The sequence below is a fragment of the Phragmites australis genome, chromosome 20 (genome assembly GCF_958298935.1).
Source record: "Phragmites australis chromosome 20, lpPhrAust1.1, whole genome shotgun sequence".
Lineage (NCBI taxonomy): Eukaryota > Viridiplantae > Streptophyta > Magnoliopsida > Poales > Poaceae > Phragmites > Phragmites australis.
The window spans coordinates 22034597-22055260 of record NC_084940.1 but is presented as its reverse complement, the minus strand read 5'-3'; the positions used below and the strand labels follow the sequence as shown (position 1 = coordinate 22055260).

The 20664-nt window shown below is 42.9% G+C and overlaps 1 protein-coding gene across 3 annotated transcripts; it reads left to right on the top strand.

Annotated features, from left to right (window-relative positions):
• Window positions 1-8791: 8791 nt before the first annotated feature.
• LOC133902138 (flowering time control protein FCA-like) lies at window positions 8792-17726 on the top strand. 3 transcript variants are annotated; one of them, XM_062343731.1, is made up of 18 exons: window positions 8792-9286; window positions 10051-10121; window positions 10648-10726; window positions 12623-12705; window positions 12784-12835; window positions 13404-13471; window positions 13747-13813; window positions 13890-13969; window positions 14045-14109; window positions 14221-14283; window positions 14748-14907; window positions 14989-15066; window positions 15157-15702; window positions 15896-16084; window positions 16162-16365; window positions 16851-16910; window positions 17008-17054; window positions 17426-17726. In XM_062343731.1, the coding sequence occupies exons 1-17, from the start codon at window positions 8947-8949 to the stop codon at window positions 17044-17046; spliced, it is 2244 nt and encodes a 747-aa protein (XP_062199715.1). In that variant the 5' UTR covers window positions 8792-8946; the 3' UTR covers window positions 17047-17054; window positions 17426-17726. The 3 variants fall into 3 exon arrangements, with proteins under 3 accessions (XP_062199715.1, XP_062199713.1, XP_062199714.1); XM_062343730.1 differs by having other exon boundaries at window positions 8793-9286; window positions 15986-16084; XM_062343729.1 differs by lacking the exon at window positions 16851-16910.
• The last annotated feature ends 2938 nt before the right edge of the window (window positions 17727-20664 follow it).

Genomic DNA, 20664 nt, shown 5'->3' with positions numbered 1-20664 from the left:
AAGAATGAAGAAGCGGCAGCCAAAATTAGGAAGCTGCTGGTCCCCGAGGGGCAGGAGGGAGCCATGGTGGTGACGCCGACGAACTTCCCGCCGGCGACGACCGTTCCTGGGCGAATCGTTTTGTTCACTTCTTTCGTGGCGGCGGGGTTGGTGCCGCCGTTTTCAACCTTCTTCCTCCAAGTTCTTGATACCTACGGCATCTAGCTGGTGCACTTGAGCCCCAACTCCGTCGTGGTGCTGGCGGTCTTCGCGCACCTCTGCGAGATGTTCGTGGGGGTGGTACCTTCGGCGACGCTTCTCCGGCACTTCTTCGTCTTGCGGCCGGTCGGGAAGAAGAGGGGGTACTCCACGGGGGACGTCGCGGGGTGCTGCAACCTTCGGCTACGAGACGGCTTGGGGGAGCAGTACATCCCCCAGGTGCTGCGCAGCAAATGGGAGGAATGGCGACGGGACTGGTTCTTCGTCGACGTCGACCCCCATGATCATCTCGCTCTACCGGAAGCGGCGGCGGAGCCCCGGAGGTCGACGTGGGAGGTGCCGCCGCCGGAGGACGCGAGGATGGAGCCGGTGTTCGAGCGCATCAGACTCCTGCACGACTCCGGGCTGACCTCGGTCATGGTGGTGGCAGACTTCTTGCGCCGTCGCCTGGCGCCCCTGCGGGAGCGGGCCCGGCCGTGCTGGTTCTACACCAGGCCTGAGGATATCACTCGGACCCAAATCGGCGCAAGCTGGGACCTGGGCCCAGCGGAGCTGAGAGGCATGACCCGAGTGGTGACCGGAGTGGAAGACATGAGCCGGGCGGAGCTCCCGTGGCCGGAGATGGCGCTCTGCGCCAACCCCGAGCGCGCGGCGATCATGGCGCAGCTGCCGGAGTTCGATGCCCAGGGGCTCGTGGACCGGCCGAGGAGCCGAAGCCCCGAGGCCCCCGAGCTCCCTGGGTTGGACGAGCTGGCCAGCGAGGAGGCCACGAACAGCCCGGCGTGGGCTGGTGGCGGGGCCGCTGCAGGCAGCAGCCGCCGCACCAGAGAAGAGGGCACCGCCGACATCGTAGTGGCGGCGGTGCCGGGGGATCGGGGGAAGCGCCCCCGAGTCTACATCCCAGTGCCGGACTCCCCACCGTCGCCGTCAGCAGCGGTGGCGTTCCCGGTCCTGGAACCGTGTCTTGTGAGGATGGGGCCTGACCCGGTGCCTGAGAACCACGCTGCGGCCCCGCCGTGCCCCCGGCGGAAGAGGAGACGGGAGGATTCCGGGCCGGCACAACCTGCAAGGAGGCATTTAATGCTATATCGATCGTTGTAGGTGTCCAAGGGTAGCCAATACTAGAATATTCCGCCATATAGGTATTGATCTTTGACTGTAACTTTTTTGCTCTGCACCAAAACACGAATCGTTGGTTATTTAATAAACATTAAACATGTATGAAATATCGTAAATGATATATACAAATGCTTAATAAGTTACTCATAAATACGTTATGTGTCATAATTAGTTGACAAAGATTATGTAAATTAAATGTAATTACTTGAACACTAAAGTGTATGGCATAGTACAAATGAGTACATAATATAGTGAATAACACATAGTACAGATGAGTACACAAAACAGATGAGTACACAATATATTGCACTGGCTCATTAACGACGCCGACGCCGCAAGCAATCCCCAGGAGTGTAAGCATCTGGCAGGTGTGTGGCCCTCATCCCAGCGGCTTGAGCTGGCCCCTGCCATATGTGCCCTTGGTCATCATCTTCATCATTGTGCTGTGTTCCAACTCCACCGAATGTGTATCCAGAACCGCTAACTCGGCCCTGCATGTACCACGATGTAGAATCGTCATGCCGGAGTGTGGATGCCGGTAGTACGTGCTCGAATGGAGTCTGAAATGCTGAAGTCTCAACTTCTTGGTACCACTGTGAACCCCCAGGTGCATCGGGATATTGGGAGTATTGGTTGCTCCGTAGCTCGGTGAAGCTGCCCGCTTGCAATGCAGCAGCCCAGTCAAAATCTTGTGTGTCACTCCAGGTTGAGGTCCTCGTGGTGAGTTGATAAAACTGGTGGAGGTGTCTGCGTAGCCTGAGTAGGTTGTGTGAACTGAGGGGGCTGGGAACCCAGTGTACACTCCTCGGGAGTAGGAGCCTCGGTGACCTCCTCGGGTCCAGCATAAGAACGTGTCACATGATGGGCCGCTGAGGAAGGTGCCTCCCGTGAATGTGCCTCATGAGCACTGGACGAGCGTCTGCTGTGGGAGGCACAGGATGGGTCCATGGCGAGTACGTCGTACCCCCTAAAACGCGAGGCACAACCACCTAGACCACGTATAGCGGACAACAAGCAAGACCCTCTCGTCCTCATGTAGTCCCAGAGAGGGTGACGATCCCTTCGCGTGGATGACCCACTTGCTTCCCCACATGCATGCTTCACATGTGTATGTATTTCATACCCCGCTTCAGTCTGTAGTTATTGAGGGTTATGTCAGTAATACAGATGAGAAACTAATGAAAATCGTTATAAGTACAACATCACTTACCACCATATGAAGAAACCGGGCACGATCTTCGAGGAAGGGTCTATGGGCTGGCGGTATGTTGCCGCTGAGTAAGGTGGCACGCGTGCGTGAATGGTACCACGAAAGGTACTCCCAGTACGTGCCGTAACACACTTACCCATGCGCCCGACCAGTGTCTCATGGGGGAGGTACTGGCACCAACTGACAATGACCAAACTGCCTCTGTACACGGTCAGGAGAATACTCTTCCACATTGTTCATGTACAGCAAGAAACATCTGGTCATCCATAAGTCCGAGTCACGGAAATAAGAGGATGAGATGAGGCCACTGGTCGCAATTTTGGCCACTCGTTCCCTACACCATGGATCCCACTCCACGAGGTCGGTGTTGAGGACGTCAAGATCACTGATCAACCAGGAGTAGTTTCCATGGTCTTACTGGTGAGTCCATCACAGCCTGGCATGAATCCACCGATACCCCATCGTATGCCTCATGTCGTCGGCAACACCATCGAAGATGGAAACTAGATAGTAGGTCTTGCTCACCCACAGTCAACAAACCGGGAGATACTCCCAGCTCCAGAGCTGTAGAAGGTGTAGACAACCAGAAATAGATTCCATCTTCGTTGATCGTTGGGTAACGGCACACAATCCTTTTTATATAGCGACCAACACAGCAGATCCCCAACTGTAAGGTGTCGGCTCATACGGACGTAACGCGAGCTGACGCGCTAACCATACAATATGCAGAAGTACATAATCGTCTGCCATGTTACAGAACATAATGCCTCCTAGCAAGATGTACAAGTACACCTCGTAATGCTGCATAACTGTAGCCTTATCCGCATCCGGTGGGCAAGGGCCGAACTGTGTTAGCCCATGAATCCATGATATGGAGAGACCAACATCCTTCATGTCATATTGCACATTAAACCTACAAGATGCAGAGACTCAATGAACCACGAACAACATTGCAACGTATGAAATGCTTTATGTAACAAATAATTACCTGCCCTGAATATAACTCTTCCATTGCTCCTTTGCTGGTCGTGAAAGTATTAACGGGGTGCCCCTTATCGGGAACCCGGTCAGCATGGCCACGTCCCGCAAAGTTACGGTCATCTCCATAAGGAAAGTAGAATGTGTGCGTCTCAGGACGCCAGCGGTTGACGAGGCTTGTGAGCAGTGAGACATCGATCGGCGGCAGGGGAGTCCTGCCACCACCCTCCATGGGAGCTCCTGCCATCATCAAAGCGAACAGTAGTAGTCCGGCCTGTGCGAGTGGCTCGTGGAATCGAGGATCTAACTCCTTAATCTTACGCACACTCCTGGAATACAACGGGACCAACTGCAAAGGTATGCAATATATTTATTGAGTAAGTACCAAGTTATCAGAGCAATTAACATTCACGTATTATTGTTGTACCTATTGCCCTGCGAAAATCATCCTTCCACTGTGGTTCTCGTCGTACCGTAGCTGAAGAAGCTCGGGAAGGTGAACGTGAGCCATGCCAATGATTTCAAGCCTCATGGTTCAATTACAAAACAACGTACGACAACAACTATTACAAAATAGGTACAACAACTAATAGGTGCATAACAAATTACAATAAATCCATGTTTCTAATTCGATCATAGCCTAATAGTTTATCATCGGGTCGGACAAGTCCTCCTGTCATGGTCAGATTGTTTGCATATTTTGCACCTACGTAGTCCATCAACGGCATCTGCTGCATCCATGTCACCTTGCAGCCTCGTGGCGCTAGGCCTTCCAAGATCTGTGCGTCGGGCTCTAGGATAAGGTACCCAATTAGGCCCCTCGATTACTTTGTAGCTGCTTCTGATGTTGAAGGAACGCATCTTTAGAAGCCATGTGCTTCTCAGTGCATCGATCGTAAAATAGGGTGATACTTATTGTGATCCGTCATTACCATCCATGTCCCTGCAAGCGGCCAAGACATGGGAGCACGGGATATGGTGCAGTTTTGGCTTATTGCATGTGCACTTCACCTCGTGAGGACCAATTTGACATTGTTGCACGGTGTCCCCCGCGCTGTATCCTGAAGTGTACCAACGATGACACATGACCTCAAATTCATTGTTGGCCTGGTCGTAGATCCTAGTCCGATGAAAGTGTGCCTTACTTCTCCTTCTGGATATGATTTCCTTCACCTTAGGTGCAAACCGCGTGCTGCACTCCATTGCAGCTATACCACAGTCTCGAAAGTAGTCAGCCGTTCTATAGAATGTGAGCTCAATGATGGCACACAACGGGAGGCCGCGTACACCCTTTAGGACATTGTTGAATGCCTCCGCTATGTTCGTTGTCATGATCGTATACCTAATATAAGAGACACCAATTTTAGATGGGATATTTTCGTAACCAAAAGTAAAATACGATCTTTCTAATGCTATGTTCTAACCTAGAACCGTGAGTGTCATGGATTAGGACCCAACGCTCCGCCGGCTTTCCCGTTATCCATTGGCTAAACGTAGCACGTGAATGGCTAATGATGGTTTGTCCCCCCACCATTTGCGTCCGTAGATGGTCCTCCTGTGCTTCCTGCTCCGCCATCAGCTTTCGAGTGGTCTCATTTAACTCTCACGCATATCTCGTTGAACTCCGTCTGCTGGTTCTGAAGACACAACCCTTTGAACCTTTTTATAAGACCCTTGTTGTGGTACCTTGAGTAAAGGTTCGCACCTAAGGGTCGCATGCACCACCTTCTCTTCACATCAGGTCATGGAATGGAGTGGTTTGTGTTGTCATGCAACACTTCCAACGTATGCAAGAGACCCTTGTTGCGGTCTGAGATGATGCAGACTCGTTCCCTATTACTGATGACACGTGTCCTCACCAAGGTGAGGAACCGCAGCCAACTATCATTGTTCTCACTCTCAATCATTGCATACGCGAGAGGAATGATCTGATTGTTTGCATCCGCCGCCATCGCTATCATTAGGTTACCATGGTACTTGCCACTAAGAAATATGGTATCCACATATACCACCGGCTTGCAATGTCTGAAAGCTTCGATGTATTGGGCAAAGAACCAAAAAAACCTAATGAGGTATCGATCGGTGCTGCCGTATGACCCATCCTCCAGCCTGATCGGCTCATCCGCCATGGCCCACTGGGTCCCTAGATTGGTCATGGCAATCTTCTGCAGCAGCCTCGGTGCATAGTGGTAAGACTCTTCGAAACTTCCAAACAACATCTTCAACGCCTTCTGCTTCGCTCGCCATGCGGTGTGATAATTGATTAGCATACCAGTCTTAGTCTGTACCTCCTCCATAATGGATTTTAGCGATAAACATATGTTTGTGCCAACAAGGGTGATGAGGAGTTGGACTGTGAACCTCGCATCAACAGCGTGGCTCACATTCCTAACAATCTCTTCGCTGCATGTATGTGGGGCGTGTCTACTCAGCACAAAAGAGTTCTCGTGCTTTGGCTTATGTGCTCGTACGAAGTAAGGACAATTCAGGTGCTTGATATACCTAACCTCATACTCTGTATGGTTAGATCGGGCGCACTTGTGGTCCCTTCTTATGATTACAGCATAGTTGCTGATAAAGTGGATGACCTTCTCCTTGTTCCAAAACTATTGTCCCACCTGGATGTCGCTATTCTGGTATTCCCAGTTAGATAGGGTGTTATACTCAACGATGGTACAATCTAGCAGCCTAGCACCATGAAAGTACTGGATCGCCGGCACCGGGTCATCGTTGTCAGCACCTTCTTCGTCCCCACTACCACTTGCTTCATCATACATGCATCCTGCATAGGTCCCTCTGTACTGGAAGTGCCCTCCCTGACATTCCCTTCAGCCTCATCATGCATCACAAAGTTCTCCTCTAATGTCTTGCGTGAGTACAAAGCCCATGCGTTGTTCCTTCTCAAATCGAACAACGTATGGACAATGAGCGAGCTGTTTGGCACAAGCCGTGGCCACACACCCTCTAGGACAACATTATAGGACTGCTGGTTCAGATGCAAAAGACTCATAACATGTGATTTTAAGCGTTCTAGATCAATAGGTAGCTCAACCGTACTCTCTACGTGTTGGCAGTTCTTAATTGACACAAGCCTCCCATGCAAAACAGCGGGACGTTCTCCATAATAAATATGGATAGTAATAGCGTCTCTGCTAAACAAACGTAAATAGTCAAATAACTACATAGATGTATGTTTTATACCTACTCTATTTTATCAACTTAATACCATTTAACCAATGTATTCGAATGAAATAAATATTCTACTTTCTCTAATTACATTTTTATTCTAATTATTAAGTACATACATAATCTACATACAAAATTACTGTTAAACTATAATAGATTCTGTTACGAGATCAGAAAATATGCAAATATTAGACCTACTCTATTTTATCAACTTAATACCATTTAAACAATGTATTCGAACGGAATAAATACTCTACTTGCTCTAATTACATTTTCTAATCTAAATATTAAGATTACTGTTACACTATAGTAAATTCTGTTACGAGATCATAAAATATGCAAATATTATACTACTCTATTTTATCAACTTAATACCATTTAACCAATATATTCGAACGGAATAAATACTCTACTTCCTGTAATTACATTTTCTAATCTAAATATTAAGTGCATAGATAATCTAGGATCAAAATTACTATTACACTATAGAAAATTCTATTACGACATCATAAAATATGCAAATATTATACCTATTATATTTTATCAATTTAATACCATTTAACCAATGTATTTGAACGGAATAAATACTCTATTTCCTCTTATTACATTTTCTAATCTAAATATTACGTACATACATAATCTACGTACTTACTATTATGGAAGGCTGTCTTCTTCACGCGCTGCTGCACTACAGCTCCTCGCGCTCGACTGCTGCTTCAAATGTTGCTCGCGCTCGCGCTCACCTGCTGCTCTGCTCATGCAACGAACTCGCTCTGCTCGTTGTCGCTCTGCTCGCGCTCACCCTGCACGCAGAACATGGAGCGAACAGAGCCATTTTATAGTTGAGTTCTGCTGTCGCGCGCGATGCAAATTGAAATTCCGACCGGCCGACAGCATAAAGCATAAAGCAAAAAGCAAAAAGCAAATGCAAAAAAAAGTAAAGCGTGACGCGACATGACGTGACGGAAAAAAGTGTATTTTGGCACACCGTGTGCCAAATACATGTGATTTTTGGCACACGGTGTGCCGAATACACTTTTTCCTGTGTGTCGAATACATGTGATTTTTAGCATACCGTGTGCCGAATACAATGTATTTGACAGATGGTGTGCCGAAAATACCTTTTTCGGTACATCGTGTCCTAAAAACTATTTTCGACACACTATATACTGAATACCGATGCTAGAATCGTAAATACAGAAAAATATTATCTATTTCATTAAATACGCTCAAATATATTATACAAATTCATATTTTTGCCGAGTATCGATGAACCGTAAAACGTAGAGTAGGTTGCATCTGGCCTTAATCAAAGATTGCGGACGATGGGAAGTGAACATTGGACTTCAATGAGCACGTGATTTATATGAAGCCGTTGATACGGAGACTAGACCCTCTCAATTTTTTGGGGCCTGTTACTGACCCGATGTAGATTTTGATATATTGGACATAGACATGATTTTTGGAACACATCCTTGGTCATCAATATTGATTGTCGTACATTAAATTGTAATGTTATGGTAATACTTCTCCAAGTATGTCTACGTATAGTTTTCATGTTTAGAAACTATATATTAAAGAATATACCGATGATGGAAGTTTAGAAAATCTATATTATATAAAACACAAGATGATTCTTGTGTCATTTCTTTCCTCTACTGTCATCTTATCTAATAAAAATCTTTAAAATTAAAATAATTTACTTATTTTTATTATCTATCCTTAAAATTAAAATAATTTACTTATTTTTATTATCTATCCTTAAAATTATCATTTAGTCTCGCTGTATCATTACCGGCTATAAATATAAGATCCGTTTTACTAATAAAAATAAATAAAAAATTAGAAAAAAAATTTAATGGATAATTCTCTCTTTTTTCATCTATTTAAAATCAAATTACAACTTCCATGATACCTCCATATTTAATATTTTGAGTTTGTGTTTTATGGTACTAATTTAGTGTTTTTTAGTTGCAACGAATTAAAAAAAACCGACGGAGTATCCGTGACATGAGGTATAATAACTTGCACCAAAAACGACACACTCACACACGGCAGGTGCGACTACTGATCCGATCCGATCCACGCATAAATCCCGGCGGCCATCGACACAAGCGAGAAACCCAATTCCCAATCCAGTCGCAGTCTCACCTCGCGTCGCTCCCTCCGCCTCGACCGGTCGCCCATCCTCCCCCTCTCCCCTCCCTTCGTGCTCTTCTCTGCACCCTCGTCCTCGCAAAACCCTAGCTCCCCACATGCACCGCGGTGGCGACCGCTCCGGCGGCCCCTCGGGCGGCGGCGACCGCTCCGGTGGCAGGTTTCCGCGCGGCCCTTCCCGCTGGTCTGGCGGCGGAGGAGGAGGGGGAGGGGGTAGTCCGCCTCACCGGTACTCCTCCCGCGGCGGGGGTGAATCTGGCAGCGGAGGCGGGAGGTTCCACCCGTACCGTGGGTCCTCCGACTATTCTGGCGGCGGGGGTGGAGGTGGAGGCGGGGGTGGGGGGTACAGAGGCGGTGGTGGTGGTGGCGGCGACTTTGGCGAGCCGAGGCACCGCTACGGCGGCGGCGGTGGATGTGGAGGCCGCGGTGATTTCTCAGGTTTGTTCCAAAATCTCAGGGCCTTTTGGGCACTTTGCAATTCTTAGGTTTGTGCTGTCTCAGGATGAGGAACTTGAGGTCGCTTAGGTGTGATTAGGGTTTTGGTGATGAGGAGAGGCTAGGGTTTGACCTTAGGTGACGTATGGAAATGTGGACCAAAAATTCAGTGAACTTTCTTTGGAAATCTTGGTAAAACTGACAGTTTGATATTGGGATATATGAATCTGTCCAAAATTAGCAGCGCATAGCAGGAAACAGTTGCATGATATGGCGCTAGTAACATGTACTCCAACTAGGCGAAACCATCCAACCTTATTTTCTAGAAGTAACTTTGAATGGTTTTGGATTTATAGCCACGGTTCCATTTTGTTGCATGGTTAAATTCTCTAGTGGTAGGGACTAGAGTTTTCTCTTAGTTCTATTCTTGAGAAAAGTGGTTGTAAATTTTTAAGTAGCTTCACAATTTCGTACTGGACTGATTGTTTGTTTCAACATTTGTAATTTACTATTGGTCCCCTAACATTCTCAGAACTTCAGTTGAGTCACTAAACTTTTAGTTCTACATTTATCGGAACTTTCTTTTTTCTCTTAGCTTTGCTTTCTAATTCAAGGACATCCACGAATGAACAAATTCTATTGGTAGAAACCATGGTAGAACTAACGATTTCATGTTAGAAATAGATCTTGCTAGGTGCTAAGCGGACGAGCCTAGTTCTATACCCTTTCATTCATGAAATATTGATGCTCTTGAAAATTTCCTGCAGATCATGATGGCCGAAGTAATTATGTCAAACTTTTTATCGGTTCTGTTCCAAGGACAGCAACTGAAGATGATGTGAGTATTATTTCTACGCTAGTATCTTCCTTTCCGTGCATATTAAATACTCTATGTTTTTATAGCATCTCTTTTTAGTATATTCTTCTTGAGCTGGTGATGTGATTCTACTGGAGATAAAATAATAAGGCTGCATAGTCAATACTATTGTTTGGGGTCGTTTTATCCTAGTTTCTCACTGTGCACAAAACCAACTAGAGGCTTCTAACTTAAAAGATTTGAGGGTAGCTTACAAGATAAATTATGGAAAAGGTTTTTTCTTCCAGAAATACCAGCTCATAAACTATGCTCATTTTAGATTGAATTCTTGCAACTTATGAGCCAGTTTAAAGCTCCTTATAGCAAGTCATTGTTTTTCCAGTTAGTTTTCTAAGTTTAGCTCCGCCATGAGCATTGCATTAGTATCTTTTTTTTAGTTAGTTTTCTAAGATTTTCGTTATTTTCCCTGTATTTTTGTTTCTTTTTCTGTTCTTTAGTTTTCTTGATGTGTTGTTCAGTTTGTGAGAGATACTTTTCATGTCTTCAGGTTCGGCCTTTGTTTGAGGACCATGGAAATGTTCTAGAAGTTGCCTTAATCAAGGATAGGAAGACTGGTGAACAACAAGGTGCGCTATAACTTTTTTTCTTTATATTATCACAATGCCAGTATCTCTTTCTTTTCAGGTTTCTGAGAGGTAATAGGAGCAACAAGGTTGCATCTTCTCTCAGTTAGATTTGGCGGTTGTTGATTTTCATTTCCTGCGCTTCCATTCTGGTAGTCTCCTGTGGACTCAGTAGAAGACAAGAATGGAACTAACTGTCTGCTGATACTTCAACCTAAATAGTTTCCACTCTACTGCTAGACAAGGCAGCAAATTTGGTACCAACAACTTTGTGTAGATCATACTGTCTCCTGTGTAGTTATATTAGTAATTGAGGCTACAATTTCACCTTTGAATCTATTTGTCCTGAATGTGATGCAAGAACAGACAACATTCTAATGAATTAAGACAACTTTCCACCCTTTGCCTTTCATGGTTTGAGGTTTTGTTATCCGGGTAATCATGAAATGCATGGTGTGGAATCCCTGAACGCGGTTGATTGAATCCCTCAAAGCATAAGTATTTGGATGATGGAATATAGCGGCATAGTGTTATCCTGATCGATCACAGCTGTGGTATTCATCGCCTCGTTGTGTTCTGAGATGATTTTTCACGTATTGTGTGCACCATGAATCTAGAGTCATCTGGTTGGATGGACAACACTATTCATCTACGCATGATTGCCATATCATGGGTGGCTCTGACAGCCTGGTCCTTTGAAAATAATGAAACTTGTGAGTTCTGGTTTGATCATGGCATGCTGTGGTTGAATGCAATCTGTGGATGTTTGTGTGTAAATGGTGGTACGTTCCTGACAGGATGATGTTGCTTGGCACTACAATTGTCACTGTGATACTTTCTGTTTGCATTGAACATCTAAATAGTGCAATCTCATGTTTCTGGTTGTATGACAGAGATCGGTCTGACATGGTTGGCAATGGCATAATTTTAGTTGGTGGCTTGATGATGTACTAGTGCGTGTTTTAATGTATGCACAGAAAGTTACCACATCATGATTGATGTGTTCCATGTGATGACCTTCACTCCAAACTATTTGATTTACAGATGCATTACGTGTAATTGTTGTGTATGAAAGGTCATATATGTAGCTTATTCTGAATTGGATCATTTGGCATGCAGCTGATGAGATGCACTCTGAATGTCTGCACCTGAGCTTTCCTGTTGATCTTTTTTTTGTTGGAAGTTGGAATGATGGGTGTAGCATATGTTTTTATCATAGAGAAGTTGAAACTGAATACTGATCGAATATCAATCTACTGGTGTGATAAATGTGTGTCTGAATTATTCAGCACCCTTTCTGTCATTGCATTGTGGATATCTTTTCATTATCATGCATGAATGCCTAGAGAGAATCACTTGCAGTTTGGTACCACAAGTATTTCTCTTATGATTATTAATGTACTGCAGCTTGGTGGATATGTTAAGTGTATCAGTTATATTTCTCATGATTGTTAGTGTACTGCCATGATAGCAAGTAGTAAATACATTTTTGACTCTGTTCTGGCAGACTGTCGCTGTTATTTAATGGTTTAACTTTATACTGTGTGCCAAGAAGGCTATATTTATGCTCACTGTCAGTTGTTGAGTGGATTGACATCTCACTTTAGTTGTGGCTGTTGCTTTTCAATTCATCCCTACTTATTTATTGTGTGTTGGTGAACTAAAGTATATTATCCAAGAAAGCCCTTTTGCCATTGGTTAAGCCTCTTTTGTTTCACTCTCTCAAGGGTACTGTTGGGTATATCCTCAGATTATTTCAGTATGTGTATGGTTTTACCATATGCTTTACATTTTTTTTTTGTTTTTCTCTTCAAAGCATCATTCATGGGGCCATCAGGACTTGTGAACAATACAGAAAAATGCAACCGCTTGTGATCAAATATATTTTTGCATATGCAGGCTGTTGTTTTGTTAAATATGCTACTTCTGAAGAGGCTGAGAGGGCCATCAGGGTTCTCCACAACCAGTACACTTTACCTGGGGTATTCATCTCTTCTTTGGTTGTTTGTTTAGAGCCATTCTTTGTTTGTAGATTATTGATTGTGCATATGTTATGTCAGGCGCTGGGCCCCATTCAAGTTAGATACGCTGATGGTGAAAGAGAACGACATGGTAATTCACTGATATTTTGATCATTCAGTAGCTTGTCAGTGTCCTGTTTATGGTTTATGATGATGCTGGTTTTAAGGCAGCTGTAGTGCTTACTCCCATAATTTTCTTCTTACAATACATTTGCCTGTTTGCTATGCAGTATTTTTTTTAAATTCTTTGACTGGTGCGTTTCAATCTCTTTGCTAAAGGCAGCGCTAGGCATGTTTTGTCTGCTCTAAGATATAACAATATCCTCTACGTGCTGCTTGTCAGTTGTCACAGTAGTTAACTTTATTTGTTGTAGGATGTTCAGACAATCTATTACGGCTTTCCATCTTGATTTTAGGCTTCACAGTTACAAGTATGATGGCTGTTGCTCACTATAGCTGTTATTCATGTGCTGGTTCTGCATCTGTTCTGAATCTGACAAATTGCACTTCACTTTTAAGATTCTTCGTTGCTCTCTTCTGAGTCACGTAAAATTATCAAATTGGGAAATGTAGATATGCTTGGCTTGTTACTTGATTGTTTTTTTCTTCTTTTCTTGTTGTACTCATTGGGTGATTTACTCCTCGAATAATTTTGCTAGGGGCTATTGAGCACAAATTGTTTGTTGCATCCCTCAACAAGCAAGCAACAGCAAAAGAGATTGAAGAGGTAATTATTATGTTCTTTTTGTTTACTTTCTTCTTGACAATTTAGTTATTTGCTTGTTTGAAAGAATATTGTAAATGTTGAAACTACTGCTCCCATATCAATGACCAACCTACGATACTATATACATGTCCATATTGTGTACCATTAAGGACATTCTTAATGCAACTTCTGTAATTTGCTTTTCTAAGCAGTAAGAATTAATATGATATTATTTTCAGTTAAAAGCATGTAGCAACTGCACATTGAATTGTATCTGTGTTTTATATGCTCTTCAGATTTTTGCTCCATATGGTCATGTGGAAGATGTTTACATTATGAAAGATGGAATGAGGCAGAGTCGAGGTTTGTGAATGCATGTTTGCTTCATTATTTTTCTTCTTTTATTCCAACATTTTGTTGTGACATGTGTAATATAAAGGTTGCGGCTTTGTCAAATTTTCATCAAGAGAACCAGCAGTGGCTGCCATGAATGCTCTTAATGGGACTTACATAATGAGGGTAAATTACTGTGCCATGCTCATGGATTCTGGATGTTTTGCTTTGTTCATATTTATGGTGTATCTGTTGTGTCAGGGGTGCGAGCAACCATTAGTTATTCGATTCGCTGATCCTAAGAGGCCTAAACCTGGAGAATCAAGGTAATTAACTGCTCCACAACTCTATTTTTCTTTCCTGCATAGCATATTTTATTGCTTTACCTGAGATAAGTATAATCATCACTTCTTCTGATTGATTTGCCTTTTGGTTAGGGGTGGCCCTGCATTTGGAGGTCCTGGTTTCAGTCCTCGATCTGATGCAGCACTTGTTATCAGGTTTCACTACCTCTTATTCAGTTACTTCTTTTCACAAGAGAACAATTAGTTTAGATTGTTAAATGAAACTAATGTCACCTGATCTCTCCTTGCACATTATGAGTTACTGACATTTGGGGTTTGCACATTGCGAGTTTCAAGTTATAACATTATTATAGCTAACAATAAAGGCTAATAATGGTTTTGATTGTAGTGCAAAAGTTAAAACCAAAGCCTGCTTGTAGAAGCATTAGACAAAATAATACATGAAAAACAGAATTATCTGCAATATATGTTAAAAGTAGGGCTGGATAAGATGCAATAATCTGGAGTTGATGGAAGGCGTGAGTGCAAAACAATTGTTAATTTTTGTTTTTTCAGTGTCTTTGTCTAATAGTCTATTGAACTAATCATCTTAGGATCTTCTAGTTGGCTCTTAGAAATTCATCAGAGCTAGCTTATTGCTATGCATTTTTCTTATTTAGGCCAACAGAAAATCTTGATGAGCCAAGGGGTCAACATATGCCTCTTGACTCTTGGCGTCCATCAAGTCCAAGGTCCATGGCACCTCATCAATATAATAATTTCGGGTCTGACAATCCTTTGACTCTGCAAGCCAGCACTGTAACATCATCAGCAGATACTGTATGGTTCAAGTCAATCCTCTGTTATTGTTTTACTTTTTCTTAGTTCCATTTACTTAGCTTTGATTCTGCGACATGACAGGCTGCTTTTCGGCCTCCAATGTTCCCTGGAAATGGTTCATTGTCAAGTCAGACAGCTGTGCCAACTTCCACACATATGGTATACTGGCATATTATGACTTCTGTTGTTCATCATTTTCCTTTCATGGAAATTGTTTTATATCTTGGTTGTTCGACCTTTGCGTTTTAGGGCATGAATCCTCCCATGCTGCAAGGCTATCATCTGGGAGGCCAGCAGATTCCAACCTTGCAAAAGCCACCTGGGCCACCACAGAGTTTCCCTGTACAATTGCAGAACTCTCAGCAAGGACAGCCACTGCAGGGGTCTATTCCGCAGATTGGGCAGCTTCAGACACCACAATCCATAGGGCCTCTTTCTTTTGGCCAGAATGTGCCATCTATGCAATTACAAGGCCAGCCTCCTGTGTCACAACCATTGCAGCATAATGCTTCTCTAGGTGCGTTACAGGCACCTTCATCTGCACAGTCCAATCCCATGCAACCTATTCCTGGCCAGCAGCAACTTCCCACTAGTGTTGCTCCGCAAATGCTCCAGCAGACGAGGCAGCAAATGCCATCACAAGCACCTCAGTTGCTGCTTCAGCAGCAGGCAGCTTTGCAGTCCAGTTATCAATCTTCACAGCAGGCGATTTTTCAGCTTCAGCAACAGCTTCAACTAATGCAGCAGCAATCTAACCTGAATCAGCAACCCCTTGCTCAGGTTCCTAATCAGCAGGTAATTTCCTTGTTACTCGACTAGAAGACACTTCTTTTGATATTTGAAATCCTTCTGCATGCACCCTTCCCTTTATTTCTTGCATTTTCCTGCCATCATTTTATCTGTGTTTTCAGATTTTCTTTGGTTCTAGTATGTATTGCACGATTGACATATATTAGAAGATTTTGTTCAGTCTCTTTCTGCATTTCAGTTCTCATTGTCTGGACAGCCGGTGCAGCCCAGTAACCCTGGTGCTCCAGGTGTCATTATTCCAACAAACATTAATGCAGTTCCACAGCAGGTTACTTTACCTGCAGTTTCTTTGACCTGCAACTGGACAGAACATAATTCCCCTGAAGGTTTTAAATACTACTATAACAGCATTACTCATGAGAGCAAGGTGAGGAATGGGTGCTTATTGTCTTGAATTTCGCAACTTTCGGGGTTTCATTCTTATGAGCTATTATCTCCCTGCAGTGGGAGAAGCCTGAAGAGTATGTATTATATGAGCAGCAGCAGCAGCAGCAGCAGAAACTTCTTTTGCTTCAACAGCAGCAACAGAAGCTTGCTGTTCAGCAACTTCAGTCACCGCCTCAGGGTCAATCGCTTGCATCGATGCAACCTATCCAACAGCTTCCTCAGGCACAGCAAGGGCAAACACAAATGCAGATGAAACAGCAGGTGCACATGTAGCTCCTATCACAGTTTTGGTTTGTGGGCTTGTGTTTTTTTGTCTAGGCATGCTCTATAGTTCTAAAGTCTTTTTGTTTCTGGTATGCAAATAGGGTCTTTGTTGAGCAATCTGAGAAATTATCGAAGCAACAAATGAAATTCTTTGTAATCTTGTGTTTTCGCTGCATGCACTCTCTGTATGGATTCTAGTTGGTTGTCTTTTGGACTACTTGCAAACTTCTTTTTCCTATTATCTGTCAGAACGTAGGATGCAATCGAGCATAAGGATATGTCAGTTAGACCTTTCTGGTGCATATGTGATCTTGAAGCGCATGAAGATAATAATGAAATATAGAGTAATAAGGATGCTAGATGCCAGTTTTGCCATATTCATGTTGGGCCTTTGTCAGTTTTTTTGGGTATGTGTCTACATCAGTTGAATTATGGCAAATTATATGAGACCTGAATTTGTGGATCTCAAAATTTGTATGCAGGAACTGAATTATAGTCAATTACAGGCAGCTGGTACCATTGATCCTAGTAAGATCCAGCAGGTAGTCTAGCTTATGTTGTATTATTTGAATGTTTTCTCAATATCGTGGGCAATTCATATTTGCAGTCATCATCACTTACTTTGGTAACATAGTGTAGGGCATTCAAGCTGCACAAGAACGTGTTTGGAAAAGTTGAGTTCGAAGGTAAGCAAAACTACCTATGTATCCTTCTCTGGCATCTGCTACCGTACCCTTGACTTGAAACATGAATGTATTTATGTGAGAAGCTAGCTGACTTCTACTTTAGTGAATTATCTGGTGTTAAAGTAACACGAGCAGCCCCAAAGTTCTCATATGTTGCGTCATGGTCCCAGAAAAGTACAAACTATGATTTACATAAAGTCTTCACATGCTATCATGAGTATGTTCAAAGAAAAGTACCAAATACAATTTTCAGTTATTGCTTCATTTTCTGGATATGTTGTCTTGATTGGACATGATAGCAAATCAGCGGGGTTGTGTTATCACTTGTCAGACCCTTAGCCGCTTATACTTGGCACATCCTCCTTTTTCAGGTGATTGATAAATGGTCAGTCAAGAGTCAGCACTGAGCTCCCGTGTGCTCCCACCTGTAACAGTGGTCTGCTTTAGTGCCTATGCGGCTAGGCGCCTGACTGGCCTGATCTTTGTAACTCTGGGTTTAGCTTAGATTGATATCTAGATCTAGATCCTGTCTGTAAATTGATGCAGCTAGGCCATGTATCCCATGTAACTTTGCTTATTCAAATGCTTTCGTCGGGGTCTATCCCTACATGGATCTGCCAGTGGTCTTTTTCTGGGCCTCTCTGTTCAACTTTTTCTGCCATGTTTGTATGTTGCATACTGTACGTCTGGATGCAATGCCATTGTTTTCGGGCAGCATGTTGCTCTGGCTGATATGGTACTAACTCGCAAGTTGATTGTGTGCAAGCGTGATATAAATTGGATGGGCGGCTTGAAGAGCGAAGTATGGATCCTGTTTGTGTGCGCGATTTCTCTAATGGTTACATATTTAGGTTTGTATGCATATAATGATCGCTGGGGTTCTGGGCCGTTCAAAGAATGCATGTGTGAAATCATGCAATGGTTGGTGCAGCGGAACTGGCGGATGGTTGTGTGAAATCTTGCAATGGTTAGGTCGCCGAAGGGGCAAGGGAGCGGACTTTGGAGAAACAGGTGGGAGACTGGAGAAACCCTGCCGGATAGAAATCAGAGAAGAAAATAAGATAACACTGCTGCTCTTTACATAGAGTCCGAGTATGCAGCTTTTCCTTTTTTGTTCTTCAGCTGGTTCATCCCGGAAGCAGATATTAAAACAATCTGCTTCTAGAAAACGATTTTGAGAATCAAAATCTATCTTATTTGCTGCTGGAATCTATAAGCTGGTCTAGAGCGGGTTCTTAGGGACGATGTTTGGGATGTTGCCATTAGAGTTGCTACATATGTTATACACTTTGTCTACATAAAAAGACAACCTATAATCCATTTTAGGAGAATCAGCTGTTCCAAAGCCATGATCTTGAATCAGCTTTTCTAAAGCCACAATCTAAAATCAGCTTTTCGATTACGCTTAAACAAACAAGTTCCAAGGTGCATTATGCTCTAAGGATTTGTAGTTGTTATTTCCATCTATTTGAGAATATATGAATGCTTTATAAGAAGCAGTCTCCAGTAAGCAACTTTGACCATTAATTTTCATTGTTACATATTCATAAGAAGAATATAGTTTAGATGTATTTCTCGTTATAAATGTAATTATACTATTTTTCATGTGATGATTTAAATGGTTTCTTATATAGTATCAATGAAGGTTGTGAAAGTTTGACCACTCAAGCTCTAAAATATCCTAATAGAGGGAATAACACGACTCATTTTTTAAACCAAGGATCAAAGGACTTAAATCACTTACATGGTGTCTTGCATATTAAATTTGAGGCTCAAATTCTAAAGCTACACAGGCGTTTAAAATGACGAGTTCAAAACAATACAAGGACATAGCTTCACACAACTATACACCATGTGTAAAACTACCTGGAATGCTCAGTACTTTCTCAAGCATTTCGGATGCAAAAGGTAGTCCATTCATCAAACTGCCGGATGACATATGTAAGCTTAACACACGATTATTAATCTTGGCCTGTCAAAGTTTGAACAGGATTAGCTGTACCGCCGTGTCAAAGTTCAGGCTGGGAAATGAAAGCTTCAGATCACGTAGTCTGCCTTCTCACACTAGATTAATACTTCATCCGGTCCGAAATAAATGACATTTTGCATATCAATTCGGTCCTCAAAATACAACTTTGATTATCATTTTTTTTTCAATAAATTGATAAAACATAGCAAAAGTATACTTATGGGGAACTATCCAAATAATATTCTAATTAATCATTAAGTCGATCATCTACACAATCATGACTACAACAATTAACCAGAATACTATCCTGGTAATTCCGGTATGTGTTTTATATCCAAGATCAAAACACATACCTTTATAACATGATTCACCATATCAAGACATAATAAAGAGCGAATAATAAGATTAGATTACAAGTCTTTGAAGTGATTACAATTTTTACAATAATTTACATAAACGAATACTAGGAGGATAAAATACAGTTTCATCTCCTAGTGGGTTAGAGATACTACACAACAGAAAATAACACAAGAACGACAAAAGATGGGTAGTGCTATATGCCTATAAGCACCACCCCAAAATACATCTCCTGAGTAGGTAGCACTACTCTTGCCCGTCGTTAACATCGGCGGATATGAAGTAGCCAAAAACTAATTCTTCCTCACTTGAAAAGCAAGCAAGCAGCGTGAGTATGAAGGTACTCGTAAGACTTAATACATAATGTGTATTTATAAATAACCCTACTCCAAAGAGAATGCATTTGAGGATGCGTAGTAAGGAATCAACCATAGAGGTTAAATGAATTTTCAATGCAAACACGATTCTGACTCAAGTGTGAGCTTCTGTATCTTAGCCAAACACCCTTCTATGATGAGATTATCGACATAACATATCTGCCATTAGAACCATCTCAACTTGACATCAATATCACTATCTATTTCCCAACATACCATCACCACTTCTCAATATCAAAACTCTACGATTGATGCAAATGGACAGAAGCATGCTCATAACTGAGAGCACGGCAATTCAAATTGTTCTTACACCCTACAGTGAGGGTACTCCTTTTACCTACACGACATGAGAACCATTCGACTTATGATACTGCTAAAGTACACACAAGGGGTACTCATGATAACCTTTTCCAATTGAGCCCCGACTGTTTCAACATGGACCTATAGGTGTGGAGGTCCATTAGGGCTATTCTCGGAGCACCCTAGTTACGCCAGAAGGTATGGAGGTAGCTAGAATTACTCCTCGAGTGAACTAGATACCTCTACAAGCCTATTATGCCCACACCACCTTTACGATGTTACCTCTATAAGCCTATTATGTCCACAACACCATAGGCCAACAAGCCAAAATGTCACAGCTATAAAAGGTATTTGACTTATCTTACCATTATATCGACATGTGGTAAGTACGGAAAGTACTAGAGCTAACTACAACAACAGACGATGCTTAATCGATGCAAGTAGTCTATGGCATTCGAGTTCCGCTTCCAACCTACCCCTAGCACCACCCACATCTCGTCTCATTCTCACAACTCATACATCCCAACATCATCATTATCTTTTTGAACAAATAATTAAGCCTTAAGCTCGCGAATGATGACCGAACCACCGCTCGACTTCTACCGAT